Source organism: Catharus ustulatus, chromosome 3 (genome assembly GCF_009819885.2).
Source record: "Catharus ustulatus isolate bCatUst1 chromosome 3, bCatUst1.pri.v2, whole genome shotgun sequence".
In the NCBI taxonomy this organism is placed as follows: domain Eukaryota; kingdom Metazoa; phylum Chordata; class Aves; order Passeriformes; family Turdidae; genus Catharus; species Catharus ustulatus.
In genome coordinates this window covers 39,041,193-39,057,043 of record NC_046223.1, presented here as the reverse complement: position 1 = coordinate 39,057,043, position 15,851 = coordinate 39,041,193, and the positions used below count along the sequence as shown (strand labels likewise).

Sequence of the window (15,851 nt, the reverse complement as noted above, 5' to 3'; positions counted from 1 at the left end):
CAAGATCCAGTGAAAATTTGAACTATGAAAAGATTGAAAACTAGGTTGGGCAAGTCTCTGAAAAACAGACTGTACAAAATACTGCATTTGGAAGAGGATGCAGTGGATGACTAGTAACACTTAAACATGCATGTTTTTCATAGAATCATAGAATAGTTTGAGTTGGAAGGGACATTTAAAGGTCATCTAGTCCAGCCTCCCTACAATAAGCAGCAACACCTTCGACTAGGTCAGGTTTCTCAGAGCCCTGGCCAGCCTGAGCTTGAATGAGACAACCCATTCCAGTGTTTCACTACCCTCACCATGAAAGCACTTATTTCTTACATCTAATCTAAATCAACCCTCCTGCAGTTTAAAACCATTATCCCTTGTCTTTTCACCATAAGCCCTGCTAAATAGTTTGTTCTCATCTTTCTTAGCCTTCCAAGTTCTGGAAGGCTGCTATAATGTCTCCTCTTCTGTTTTCCAGGCTGAGCAAACCTAATTCTCTCATGTTCCCTAATAGTGCAGGTGCTCCTGCCCTCTGATCTTGATGACCTTGCTCTGGACCCACTCCATCACATCCACATCCTTCTGATCTTCTGGGGACCCCAGAGCTGGATGCAGCCCTGCAGGTGGGGTCTGAGTAGAGCAGAGGGGCAGGATCCCCTCCCTCCTGCTGCCCACTCTGCTTTGGATACAGCCCAGGGCGCATTTGGTTTCTGGGCTGAAAGTGCTCCTTGCCAGCTCATGTCCAGCTACTCACCCCCACCACCCCCATATTCTTCTTGGCAGGGCTGCTCTTAATCCATTCTTAACCCCAGATTGTATGGAAGAAAGAGAGGATGCATGTAAGGAGTTCATAAAGGGGAGATTACATAATTTATGTGTGAGGGCAGAACAGGATGGATTTCTGGGGGAAGAAAAAGGTACTCGGGAAATATGATTTCAAGGAGAATGGAGAGAAAAAGTTCTTGCTGGGGAAGAAAAAGGAAACTTCCAATTTTATGGAGTTTAGTGAATGATAAATTGAAAAGGATAAGAGGGAAGAAATAAATACTTGATTGAAGTAGAAGCTGTAAGGACTCCAAAAAGCAGAATGCAGTTTAGTTGGTGTTCTAAAGCTAACATCTGTCAAAGATTAACAGGCAGCATTACATGAAGTCATAATTATCCTCTACACTTAGAAATTCCTATGGCAGTATGCAATCAATGCAGATATTTTCAGGGAAAATCACATGCAGGAAAATATATTGCTAATTATGTAAGAACTTGAGGCTAAGAGAGAGGAACCATGTTTTATACAATAAGTTTTGATTTAAAACACAAAGACAACAGTTCTGGACTAAAACTCAGAGCTCAGGTCAAGAAGTTAGTGAAACAGACTTGGATGGAGATGTAAATCCCAGTGAGAATACAAGAAAGTATTGCATAGCAGCGATTTCTGTGGTAGGAGTAGCAAGGACAATTAAGTGCATTGGGAAAGAGAAAGAATAAACAGTGTGGAGAAAATGAGAAAGGAAATTTAAAAGTGATGCACAAGTTGTGGTTCTAGAAATTGAGGAGAATAAAATCTGATAAAGAAATAATCACTTAGCTATAAAACGCACATTCAAATATATGAATACCCTTGTGCATGAGGAAGAGGTGAGTGAAAAGAAGCCTGTAAGAATATCATAGGTTTCATTAAATGGGAAGAAATACTAATATTTAGTAGGAGACAATTCATTAATAGGCAATTCTTACTATATGCTTAAACCTGGGCCAACTTCAAACCTTGTCTTACCTTTGTAAGGGTTTACTGAAGTTATGTAGATGGGGCATTCTTCACCTGTTCCTCCTCAGAATGAAGAGAAAATATTTGCCAGTAAAATGTTGATTTCAGTAACATTTAAATCAGTTCCCTAAGTGGAAAAATTGTGCAAATACAAGACTTGTGCTAGTGTAATTGTGTCTGTTGTTAGTTTTTTGCCTTTTTAGTTATGTTGCTTTCAAGTGTAGTCCTTTTCTTTTGCACCCCGAAGACAGCTATGCCAACAGGAAATGTGAGTGTAGGCCATGTCTCATTGGCCTTGAGTAAAGCCATGGTGCTGGTGGAGACTTCCTGATAGCTACTCCAAATTCATTGGTATTCTTTTAATGGCAGTGAAATTAAGAGTAACTATTTGGAGTAGCATCAGTAGAAAACCAGATTGATAAAAACCATGGGTCCTCCCATTTTCTGAGGGAAGCTATGCTCTTAATTTCTTTTAAAAAATTTTCTCTGCTGACAAAGAAATGCTTCAATTTATGGTAAAAATAGTAAAGTCCAGATAGCTTTCGCAGTCTGCACTTTCATCTCTTGTCAGGAATTAGTCTAGTAGTGTACAGAAGTAATTTTAAAAAGTAGTGTACAGCAACCTTGGATTTCATCGCAAGGAAGGTAACCACAGTCTGAGCAGGTCACTAAAGTGCATGGCAGTTAGCAAAACATATTTTTTCTTACTAGCTGGTACAGATGTGAAAGTTTGTAGTGATTGAAAGTTAATCTCATTGCAAAATTCTGGTAAATCACTGCTCTGCCTGTGTTCTTGGTTTGTGCGTTAACACCAGCAGGTAAAAGCCATATATTATGTGAAATGGGTTATATTTGTGACAGCCAAAATTAAAGCGATCTGTGGGGCCTATTAAATCCTTCAGGGAATCAGGAAAAACATGTATTATTCTTAGAAATGAATCCAAACCTGTTGTGTGAATCAGAATTCAGCTTTGGGCAGCTCCAACGTTTTGATGTGAGATCCTCTTTTAACAGGCTTTTTGGCTTATACTAAGGGTTGGCGGTATCTGGCAGACAGTGCTGCCCTTTTCATCTTGCTTTTGTTTGCAGTCCTTTGGGGAAAGGGCTAAAATATTCGGAATATAACCTTTCTAAGTGTTCTTGGTAGCATGCTCAGAAATGTGGAAGGATTATTTGATAGATGGTTTTCAGTATTCTGGTGCCTGCAGAGTCATGGCTAATCTTTCTAATCTTCTTTATCTAAGGTAATCTGTATATTCTATCATCTCTCCATCTATGTGTCTTATGCTGAAACTGCACTGACAGGAAGCTCTAAAACGCCTGGTTTTGTTTCTTTCCAACAGCTGGCTGTCCAGATTCCTTGATTAAAGAACTTCATCACTTCAGGATTCTGGGAGAAGAACAGGTGAGTTAGCATCTCAAAGGCAGCATCTTAATGTCATGAAAGATAGACGCTAATGAGACAGTTTCATCTCTCTCCAGGGAAACAGAGTGTATCTCATGACCCCCAAAGACCTAAAATGTGGAGAAAAAAGCACACAGGAGTTATATGTGAGAGTTGTGTTTTTTGCATTCTATCCATCAGCCTTGACAGATTATTAATTGGTACATCTGCTACCTGCCACAGTTTTTTGGCTTTTGACTGCAGCAGTAAACAGACTCTGTAAAGCAGCAGACAGACAAACAATCTGACTGTGGGATTGGTACTTACAGCTGCTCATGATATTATCCATCCCTTTGTGTGTCCTTTTTTCTCTTTTAAAAGAGTGTTTCTCATAATTATAGCTGTGCTTTGCGCTCAGAAAAATTCTGTAGAGGGACCTTAGGAAAGCATAAGCGAAGTATCCTTTACAACATTCACAAGAAGGTCAGTTATTATTTTGTGAATAGTGACATTAACATACAGAGGTATTGAGAAATGCCCTTAAATTTTGAGAGACAAGTTGAATTTACAAACACTCAATGCTTCTGAAATTCAAGTCATCTTTTTCTCTGAAGTATCCCTCCTAAGGTAGTGGTTACAAAGCCTGACTGCATGACACATAGCTGCAGGTGCTAGGGACCAAGGGGCTGAAAGCCCAGCATTAGTGTGTTGTACATGACAATATCCACATCTTTTAACGAGCCTGGCACCAAGGGGCTTGCACAAGGTTGTATGAGGGCTGTGACAGAGCCAGGAGCAACTCCTGAGTTGTTAATTCAAAGTGTTGTTTCATCATTTTTAAATCAAATTGTATTGTCAAGAACACCCTGTCGCTTCTTCTTTCCCTGTCACTCTCCCTTTTTTTATTACAATTATGGCTGCTGTTACAATTTCTAGACTTCCAATTTTCCTCTATCAGCTCCCCCACTTCAGTTGTTAAACAGTCACAAGTCATGTTCCTCACGGACTCAGCTTTTTCTTGGCAAGAGATACTGGAAGTAGAAATCTGATGAGCTTGAGGATTTAGGAAGAGGAAATAAAAGAAATTAGGGCCAGCTTTGATGGGGTCAAGAGAACAATTAGAACTACCTGACAAATGGAGGTCAGAGTGAGATGAAGCTTGGGTAAAATGAAGAGATGGGTTGGTTCACAGGAGGGGATGGGAGCAGAAACAAGAATGTTAAGGATAAGGGTCTGAATACAGACCAAGGGGTGGTAGAGAATGACCAAATGCAGAAGCTTGCTGAAGAGACTGGTAAATAAAGGAAGATCTGCACTTAAGCTGTGTCAAGAGATGAAGCTAATCAGTCTAGGAAGAATCAGACTAGGAAGAGTGGGACAAAAGGACAAATTTGAAGGAAAAGTAAGGAACAGTTAAACCAAAAGGCTGCATGAGAGAGGACTGAATCAGACAGACTTGACAGCTCCACTGAAAAAGCCCTAGAATGGAGTTGTGGACCTTAGCCTGACTAATGACCCTGATAGACCAATATTTAACTTATGGACTTTCTTGGCAAACATTGAACGTTATCATAAGGCTTGAATTACAGTAATTTCATGACTATAAGGCGCACCCTTTTGACTAAAATTTTCCCTCGAACCCGGAAGTGCGCCTTATAGTCCGGTGCACCTTATCTGATCTACAAAGTTGCGAAATTTGCCAAATGGGAAGTGTGAGCTGTGAGCTGTGGGGGGAGCCGGAAGTGCCACGGCAGCCGGCTGAGGACGGGCCCAGGGGCCCGTGGCACCGCCCCTCTCGGGTCCAGGCAGTCCCAGGAGCCCATGGCTGCCAGATGAAGGCGGGCTAGGGGGCCCGCGGCACCTCCGTTCCCAGGTCCAGGCAGTCCTGGGAGCCCATGGTTGCTGGATGAAGGCGGGCTAGGGAGCCCGCGGCACCCCCCTTCCCGGGTCCAGGCAGTCCTGGGGGCCCATGGCTGCCGGGTCCAGGGGAGCCCAGCAGCTTGCGGCACCGCCCCTGCCGGGTGGAGGCGGGCCCGGGGGCCAACGGCTGCCGGGTTGAGGCGGGGCCTCCGCCAGCAACCGCACGGGGTGAGCTGGGGGCGGGGCCTCGCTGCAAAAAAAAAGTGCGCCTTATAGACCGGTGCACCTTATCTGATCTACAAAGTTGCGAATTTTGCCGACTCTGGGGGGCGTGCGTCTTATAGTCCGGTGCGCCTTATGGTCGTGAAATTACTGTATTCTGTTAGCCCATACAAGTATAAGGATTGTTGCAAGTATATTCTGTCCCTACAAAAGCATTGTTATCATGAGTCTACTGAAAAACATGGTAACTTTTCTTTGAAGTTAGCACACACTTTGAGTCACGAAATAAATTGGTACAAAACCAAGACAAAAAATAATTTAAATACATCTAAATGAAGAAAGAAAGTAATTAGAGGCAAAGTCCTTATTCCTGTGACTATCTCTTTCTTATATTTATATAGTTAGATATTTGTCTTCTAAAAATATCTAAATTCTCTTTTTCTGTTATCATGCCTACTAGATAGAAAAAAATTATAATTAATTGTAATACTGGTTTATCCAGACTCCTTACAATTTTAGTATTATAAACCATCATATATTTTCTTCCACTCCAAGCAATAGCCAAAGAAAAATAGGGACATGTTCCTGCTTCATATGCAATCTTGATTTATTTTTAAAGTGCTTATGTATTTAAGGCCGGATTATAAAAGCAGACTATTGTGATAATCTGTTCTGATCTACTTTAGAATACACATTACATGACTTTTTGGGATTAATTCTTGTTTAAACTGCAGTATATTGCCTAGAAAAGCATCTATTCTTTGTTTACAAATCACTTGCAGACTTTAGATCCTATTATACCTGTCAGCAGTGAAAGACAAAATATTTCCAGCCTCTTTCCTTTCCACCACTCCACCAGCAACAGCATGTTTCCTATGTTGCATATGTCCCATTCCTCAGAGTTCAAGCAAAAAAACCCTGGTTTCCCTCTTTTGTTCATTGGGCATTTGTTTTCCATAAATAAAAATATAAATCAACTGACCATATAAATACTCATATAAATGTATATACTTACCATATGTAACATTTGTTGATGTCATTAGGAAAGAAAGGTTTTGAGTGGCTTTCAGGATCAAACCTCGGAAACTTGTCTGCCTGTCTATCTGAAATATCTTTATATAAATGTAAGCATTAATGAAAAACTAATGCTGAGAAATAGAAGTGTGAAGACTTGATGATTAATATTTTCTTAAAGGAGTTGTGTAATAATAAGACTCTTGTTCAAATAACCAAACTTCTTGGTAGTCTCCTGGACATGTAAAATTTCCATGTCTTCTATTCCTTTAGGAACATACATTATGGGAAATTTATTCTTGCTGGAAAGTCTAGCTTTTAAGGTTTAGCTGGTGGCAACAAGATAGTGTTTAAAGAGGGAATCGGTTTTGGACTTTATGGAAAGACACAATCATAGTCTGCATGGTGAAATAGAAGACTACAAGCTTCCCTGGTATACATGGATATGCATTGTGGATACCTAATTTACCACATAAAACCAGCTTCCAGAGTAATTGGCTGAAAATGCAACGCAAACACACTCTGCAGCAGATTGCTGCCCCACTGATATTTGACTCTTTGAGATAGTGCCAGAAAGTCTGACCAGGGGAGAGCCTCCAGAAGTAGCTTTGTCTGGTTTCTTTTGGACCCCCTTGTCACAGACTGTCCCAGTCCACAAAGGTCTGTACAAGGCAAAGAGAGTCTCCAGCACATGGAGTCCCAGAAGGGGTAGATCCTGAAGCTTTCTGCTTGGCCAAAGTTCTACTGAGTTTTCTTTTGCAATTTGTTCTCTCTTTTCATAATCCATCTATTTCCCCTAGCTTAATGGGTGCAGCCCAATCTGCTGGCTAACTCCTCCATTTCTGAAGTATCTGAGATACAGTCAGGATCGGATTGAAAGATTTAGTAAGTGAGGAGCTACTGAAAAATAATATTTTATTACAATGTAAGAAAATCTCCTTTGGTAACCATTTGCCCTGTCAGGTTGGCTCTGCAAGTAAATGTTTCTACAAGTGGTGATAGTACAAGCTGATTACAATTACATGCTAAAAATGCACCAAACATGGGCCCTGTCCAAATACAGTGGAAGGCAGGTAGTTCTACAAGCCAGTGCCAGACAGCAGAGAAAACACTCCAAGCATAAACACCACAATATACCAGCATAACAGGATGACTTGCAGTGAACTGTTATGGAGTCTCCCTAAAGACTCTATGAGAAACTTCCTTCTTGTCCCCAAAGTGATAAAAAAATCTTGTTTAATTGTTTAAATGGAATATTGTGATTCATGAATAAAATAGCAGCTACATCTGAAGGCTGGAAGGGAAAACAAATAACACAAGAACAAGCAATCTGCTGCTGTACCTGAGTGCCCCCAACAGGTCACAGCACAGATGAAGCAGATGACTTGCTAGTGGCAGGAAAAAGCTGCTAAGTAATGTATAGCTGCGCTTCTCTGTTACATCATCTGCTCTGACAACTTTGCAGAATGTATTGGCCAGTTCTTTGATATTTTGACAGGAGAACGATCAATTTTAACAGATCTCTCCTATCAGCTGCTACTGAAACTCATATCATTGCTCACTTTTTTTTAGAACTGTTGTGAGTGTTTATGTATCCTGGAATCTGAGCAAGCCTGAATGGGGACAGTTTGGGGGGGGGTGCAGTGTTTGGTTGGTTGGGGTTTTTTGTGGGATTTTAGTTTGGTTTGGGGATTCCCCCCCTAACATTTCCTTGACAATTAGGAAAACTTGTAAATTCCTTATGCAAAGGAACACCCTAGAATACTCTATTTTGAAAATCTGCAGATGCACGTCCATGTACTCTTCAAAGGTGGTCTGGGCTTATGCTAGTTTTAGCAGTGAGCTGTACATTTAGGAGATACAGAAATCAAGTAGGAAATGAACACATGGTTAGAGCTCGTTTAACATTAATTGAGGTTTGGAAGGATTTTGTGTACAATGTGTGAGTGTGACAAGGTTGATTTCTTTTTATTGCAATACTTGCTAGAGGAATTTGGTTTTTTCAAATGCATGTTACTGAATATTCATGTAAAGTCTGTCTTAAAGTAATTGATATACATTTACCTATTCAAGCAAAAGTAATGTCATATGACAATTCTAATTAATCAGCTGAGTTTGGTACAGGATGCTGTCAAATATGATCAACAAAGTGCTTCTGAAGTATATCTGAATTAAGAGCTTTTTCATAACTACACTTGGAAAAAATATAAGCTACATCTCAGAAATTTTAATCAGTTAAAGAACAAAATAAATTTTCACTGGATGATTTCTCCAGTTCTTTATTAGGAAGACAAAGCTGTTTTGTTAGTATTCCAAAACCTTTATCTTTACAAGTGTAGTTTCTGGCACCTCTGCTACTTTTTACTCACTAAAAGCATTTAAAGCTCATTTTAAAACCTACTTACTTACTTAAATTTACACCTCTACTTTATGTGTGAGTGGCCTAATATACTTCAATCCATCCAAAAGCTTTAATTCAATCCCTGCACTCTGATTTCTCTCTGAACAATTCAGAGACTCTCCTGACTTGCTAGATCCAGCACCCACCCAGTCCCCTGGCTTCAGCTACTATTCAGTGTAAGTGAACACACATCTCTCAGTTTCTGCCATTTCCACATCTAATATCTCTTTTCTCTCTGTCTCATTTGGTCATCTTTTGGATTTGTCACCACAGTCCCATCGCTTGCTCTCTAAGACTGAGCTACTGCATTGAACTCTTGATCCTCTTTACACCACCTTTTTTTTAATAGCTGGAACTTCACAACAAACCTCTAGTCTTGCAACTTCATATGACTAGTGATATGCCTCTCTTTTCTTCCTGTGCTATACCTGCCTGGAATGTCTCCTAACCACCTTACTGAGAGGTAATTGGGATTCATGTGAATTCCTCAGTTTTGTCGCCTCTGGATTATCATAACTTTGTTCTTGTCATAAGCAGGGTATCTCTACATTCCTACACTTTTTTAACTTATTGTACAGTAGGCAAGTAAAAGTCATTTATATTGATTCAACAGCTGAAATAAAGGATGCAGAGAAAAAAAAGTAGAAGGTACTTCTACTTAAATTTAAAGGATTATTTTTCTGACAAAACAAAAAAAAAAGTGTCATTTTATATAGAATTCAAATTTCACTTCCCCACAGCTTTTATTTAATTTAGAAGGAAAATTTGAACCCCAGTGTTCAGGATCTCAGGTGCATGTGGAAGTTAGAACTTCTTCCATCCTTTAGGTAGCTTTGATCTGCATTCAGGAAACATGTATGTGTTCACCCTTGTGACCTGAGAATTGGGAGCCAGTAGCTACTGCACTGAAACTCAGTTCCACAGTTTGCATCAGTCTCAGCTGAACAGATTTCCTTGCATCAATTACAGCCTTGATGGCTATTACTTGCAGCTGGAAGAGGAATGTGCATTTGAGCTCCACAAGGGTCAAAAGAAACCAAATGTTTGTCTCTGGCATTCAGTCTATTCAGACTGATCCCCCAAATACCCACTGGAAGATCACAAACTTCCAGTAGTTTGTAAATACAATGTTAGCTCTTTCTACAGTGCTCAGTCCCCTTTCTTCATTGTATATTGCCCCTCATATATTCAGCTTGATCTCCAATACAACCTGCTTCAGTACCCTCTGTTCTGTATTTTCTATTTTCGTATTCATCACCTTGTTCTTGCTTTCATATCATTCCACTAACTGCAATATTTCTTTTTTTCTCCCCATCTCTACTCCAGTTTAATTTTGTCTGTGAATTGTGGTGCACTGGTCCAGTTAGAGGTTTCTTACCTAAATATTTTCTTCGAACAACTGCCTTACCCAATTTTCCATGACTCTTCAGTCAAGCAAATGCCAGCCCTCTAGAGGTGGTTGTCTTTTTTGAGTGCTCCTGTGGTAATAAGGAGCTGATGCTCTGAATTTGCTCTTAGAATCTGACCAGGGGCCAACAGAGAAGCTCAAAAACTCAGGAAAAAATAAATTAGGGGTGCTCCATGGAGAGCCATGTCAGTCCAGCACTTTTTAATCTGTATTTTATATGACACATTTGTAAGTATTTTTACTAGTCCAAGGAGTGCTACTGGTTTCGTACTGTAAGTTGCCTAATTACATTATGGAACTAATTCTTGGAGGTTTTGTATGTGAATAATACATATAAATAAAGTGCTTAGTCTACATTATGGACTCATAGCCTCCACAATCTAATTTTGAAACACCCAGATGGTTATTTGATTTATAGGAGCAGTAAAAACAATCTGACTCCAGAAAGTAGATTTTCTTTCCTCTGAGACTCTTACATGCAGTTAAAGAAACAAGTAATTGAATTACACTTCAGAAATTTGGGCTTTACATCTACTGTTATACTTTTGTCCAAAGCTGTCTGCAAGGCTGCTACTGAGCAGATGCTTTCAGATGTGTAGGGGAAAAAAAGGAAAATAAAGGAAACAATGCCCAAAGTGTAAAAACAAAATTAAAACGGCTCAAGGCATGTGTGCTCTGGCAGGGGGATTGGAATAAATGACCTTTAAGATTCCTTCCAACCCAATCCATTCTATAATTCCATGATATTTAATCATAATTTGTAAATTAATTGACATGACCATGAATCACTGTGTTTATGGAGTGTGTTTTGCAGGAGTTTTGTGCATCCAGGTGCATTTCAGTTTCTTTTTTGGTATCTGAATCTCAGTGTAACTGAAAAGACTGCAATCTGTGGTTAACCTGGTATTCCTATGTCAGCCCAGAGATTTCATTTATATTACCCTTGATTTACAACATCAAATGATTGAATTTCCACTGCTTGAAAACCCAGTATGGTTCTAAAACTCGAGGGAAACCATCCCAACCTGGAAAGCAGACAGCAAGGAATAAATGGTTAGAATTATCTAGCCTCTGTAATTTATAATCTAAAGGCTTTACAAACAAAGATTACACAAAAGAACTTCCTTCTATGGTCAAAATACCATAAGTAGAAATTATAACTGGAGCTTCTTCCACTCCAAATTTGATGCCCTGATAAGTATCGATTTGGGTGACTGGGGCAATTCACAATTTGAGGGGAAGGTTTACAAAGGGATGCAGTTTTCAGAGAACAAACAGAATGTTTTACAACTACCTTGTTCATATACTTTTAGCTGTCTTAACACTAATGTTTTAGAATAAATTGTATTTATGAAGCTTTGGGGTTTTTTCCCAAATAGGCATTGAAATGTATAGTTCTGGGGGAATCCAGCAACTATTTACCAACCTGTATTTTTGAGGACCTTATTACAGTAGCACATAAATGCCTGACATGCTTTGCCTGGAAGCTGCTTTCTAGCAGCAGTAGATGGCTGGTGATTTCTGTGTAATTTTATGCCTCTCATTACCATAGTATTTGACGTCCTCATGACTATTAATGGATTTTGCCTCTTAACATTACATTGAAATCAGCAAGTATCATTCTTCCTCTTTACAAATGGGCAACTGATGAGAAGTGTAGATTAAGTGACTTACATGAAAGCCACAGGAAGGCTGTGCTGCTGCCAGGAATGAAATCAGGTGCCATGAATGCCAGTTTCATCAAGTTTCCCATGTATGATACTTTGTGAGAGGTTTTTCCTAAAAATAATTGGAGACACTTTCCTCCTTGCAGCATGCAGAACAACTTTACACATGATGAGTGCATCTCTAAATAGGAGGCACACTGGTAAAAATTGAGTAATAGATACTGTGAAATACTTTGAATGGACAGAAGATTCATCTTTCAATGACAGCTCTTTACATGTTAGATATCTAGCCTAAGTTAGTTTTCTCAGCTTCAGCCACAGCACTTCCATAGGGTGGTTGATCTTACCTATCTTAGACATCATATCTGAGTCAGGGTAATGCCCTGCTTGGATCTTATTTCTTCTCATTCACTTGGAGCCTTGTTTAGGCTAGATGTTTAATTTTAGATGAGCTAAAATTCTGTGAGGTGGTTCACAGTCTAAGCTATTTAAATACCTAAGCCTTGGTTTTAAAAATAGCTTAGGGCAGGTGAGTTAGGATCAGAATTATTAGAACTAAAGCAGTTATTGTAAGAGTTGCCTAATTTCAGGTGCCATTATCTAGGACATTGTCTAATCTCTCATTATTTTTTAAAAAACAGGGCACTTGAGGGCTCAGTTCTTATGCAGCTGTACAAATCTAAGGAGTAAAAATGAATTACAGTAATTTCACGAATACAAGCCGCAGCAATTTGACAAAAATTTTGGTGGAAACCCGGAAGTGCGGCTAATAGTCGGGTGCGGCTAATATATTAATAATTTTCTGACATTTACAACCCCAGACGTGCCAGCCAGAGTGCCGAGCCAAGCACCGGCCAGTAAAAGCCGGCATTTCGCAATTGTTACAGTGTTACCGTGTTGCCCTGGCTCCCTGCAGGCAGCACGGGGGGCGGGGAGAGAGGCGGGAGAGCTCTCTCCTTCCCTCCTCTGCCGCAGCCCAGGGGAGGAGGGGGGGGGGGGGGCGCCGCCATTGCCGCGGCCCCGGGAGCCGACGGGGGGGGGGCGGGGAGCGCCGCCATTGCCGCGGCTCGGGGAGGATGCGGGGGGGGCGCGCCGCCATTGCCGCGGCCCGGGGAGGACACGGGGGGGCCGCGCCGCCATTGCTGCGGCCCGGGGAGCCGACGGGGGGAAGCGCCGCCATTGCCGCGGCTCGGGGAGGACGCGGGGGGGCCACGCCGCCATTGCCGCGGCCCGGGGAGGACGCGGGGGGGCCGCGCCGCCATTGCCGCGGCCCGGGGAGCCGACGGGGGGAAGCGCCGCCATTGCCGCGGCCCGGGGAGCCGACGGGGGGGGGCGCCGCCATTGCCGCGGCTCCGGGAGCCGACGGGAGCCCTGCGCAGCCATTGCCGCGGCCCGGGGAGGGGGGGGGAAGTGCACGCCGCTATTGCCGCGTCTCGGGGAGCCGGCGGGAGCCCCGCGCCGCCATTGCCGTGGCCCGGGGGGGGGCGGGAAGTGCGCGCCGCCATTGCCGCGGCTCGGGGAGGAGGCAGGGTGCTTTGTCCGCGCCCGCCGCCGGCGCCACGGGCGCGGGAAAGCTCCGTCCCCGCCCGCCGCCGCTGCCGTAGGAGCGGGGGAAGCTCTGTCCCTGCCTGCCACCGCGGGGCAGCGCCGACCCGGGGTGACCGAGCCCAGTGGCAGCGGCGGCCGGCCCCGAGCGGCAGCACCAGGCTGGGCCACCTGGCCCCGTCAGCGGCCCCTAGCGGGCCGAGCCTGCACAGCCTTAGCTCAGCCAGTAAACCCCGCCCTCCCGCGGTTCTGTTACTAATTGCACGCGGGTCCTCGCTGCGAACGACAGAGCGGCTTATATTCGTGTGCAGCTTATCTATGGACAAAAACCGAAATATTTGCCAACACCCAGAGATGCGGCTTATACTCAGTGCGGCTTGTATTCGTGAATTTACTGTACATCCTATCTCTCCTGTTAATTATAAAAGTCTACACAATCACTGCAACTATAGGCATCATCACTGTGGAAATTCAAACTAAATTAAATCAATTCTATGCTAGGTCTCCATTTAAGAGGTAAACTAGTGGGTGTTGTGTCCTTAAATATCTCATCCAGATATGTGATGAAAAACACATAATGGGCTCCAAAGACATTTAGGGGCTCTTGAAAACTGACTTGCTTAATGCATGTTGAATGCATGTTGAGTCTGGTATGATATGTATGGCTGTGGTGTATAGGGAAAAATGTTTCTAGTACATATGGTCTTTCACTATATGCAAATAGTATTCATGATAATAGTTTTTTATAAGTGCACCCTTAATGTAAAGTGAGTCATTTTGTTTCAGGCCATTGAATAAAGAATATAAATCCACATAAGTTGTGTAGCTTGTGTTATGGCAGCAGACATGCACATGTTCTGCTACTTTGTGTTTCAACTGGTTGCTGGGTTTTAATTGAGCAGGAGACAAGGAAATAGAAATTGGAAAATGACATAAATGTATCTGGATTTTGAAGGCAGAATACAGGCTGGTAACTACATATCAAGATATGCAAATGAATTTAGCAGGATCTTTTCTGGATCATTTTTTTGGCAGTTAAAGTGTGAAAAACACCAGTGAGGGTGCCATACCTATTTGGCATGAGTCCTGTGCTGAACCAGTATAAAATGTCAAATTTGTTGGACAGAAAATGATGTTACTGTCCATCTTGCCCGTAGGTAAACTGGACATCTATATTCTGCATCTTTCCCTAACAAAATTAATTAAAAGAAAAAAAAAAGTGAGAGGAATCTTTCCATGACCTTTTAGGCTAAGTTAATGGCTGAAAAGTATATTCTTAAGGTATATTCTTTTTTTTCCCCTGAGAATTTTTCCCGTAAATGCTGACAGAATCTCAGCCGCAGTGTCACTGGTGTTTACCTTCATAATGAGAAGCTGTTAACAATCCCACATGCAGCACAAAGTTCCCTCTTAACAGGGTAAGACAATCACCATCCTCACCTTCAGGTCTAGTGTGTGCCCTGAAGAAAAATTAAGCTAGAGGGTTTTGGAGCTTAGGTTACCTATATTTCTATAAAGGCCAAATGACTCATTCAGCACATATTTAGTGGAAGGATCACAAGCTTTGCTGAAAATTGAGAGCATCCACCATTAAATATTTATGGCATTACTCTGGGTTTCAGCATAATAATAGCACAGGAAAACACCAGTTGACTTCTTGAGCCCCCACATTCAAGAAGACTTTGCAGATATGTCTAGCACGTTTCTCAAAATATTATTATTTTCCAAATACAAGATTCTTAAGTCAGAATTTCTGGCTGTTGCTGATACACTGAAAGATATTTTGAAGTATTTTTCTCCTTTTAGACTTTGCTTTTCTTTTCAGAGGTTGTTTGGATTTTTCATTAATTAACAAATTTGGATACTTTAAGTTTGGGTTGATTTTTTTTTTTTCTGTGATGCAAACTTTTGTGTCTTTTAAGAACTCTAATATTATTTTAAGAAGCCAGTTTAACAAGACATGTTGTGACAGCATTTGCAGAAGAATCTTCCGAAATGTACCCAGAAGATGTTTAGTGGAGCCATCTTGGAATTTAAAATTCTTTTTTGTATGCTGTGTGTATGGGGTGTTGGTCCTAAAGCTTCGATTTTCCTCAAAAGATTTCTTTGAAGAGGGGTGTGGACTGGAGAAAGAATTTTTTGTTTGCTATCCTCCCAAAAAAGGGAACAGAATTTTCATGAGATAAAATCTTATGAAGCACTAAATACTGTTATGAGTGCTGTAACATAAAGCTCTGTTTTCATTCTTTAGCACACCATAAAGTCTACTCACAGAGAAAATTCATACCTACTCCCTTCCTCTTTGGCCTTTTAGATTTGCCTGTTTTCTTTGTGGCTGTTAGGACCAAATGCTTTCATTTATTTTCCTCCACAATAGAGCAGATTTATAGGTGAATCTGAAGCCTGGTTTACAGTGGTTATACAGCCACTGGTGTGGAACTGCACCAACACAGAACCCAAGAGTGGATGTGATTTACATGTACACAGCATGATTTGTACTAGCTCAGCTTATCTCTGCCTGAAAGCAGGGTGAATTAGACATGAGAAAGTTACTGCAGTGACATCAGTCATTTTAGAGCATTTTTGTCACTGAG

General features: G+C 41.6%; 1 protein-coding gene across 2 annotated transcripts in view; it reads left to right on the top strand.

Moving 5' to 3' along the window:
- PRKN (parkin RBR E3 ubiquitin protein ligase) overlaps positions 1-15,851 on the top strand; it is a 702,734-nt gene that overhangs the window by 576,051 nt on the left and 110,832 nt on the right. For both annotated transcript variants that reach the window (XM_033056630.1, XM_033056631.2), the window contains exon 8: positions 3,100-3,161. In XM_033056630.1, coding sequence (XP_032912521.1) covers positions 3,100-3,161 — 62 coding nt within the window. The remainder of the gene's footprint in view (positions 1-3,099; positions 3,162-15,851) is intronic.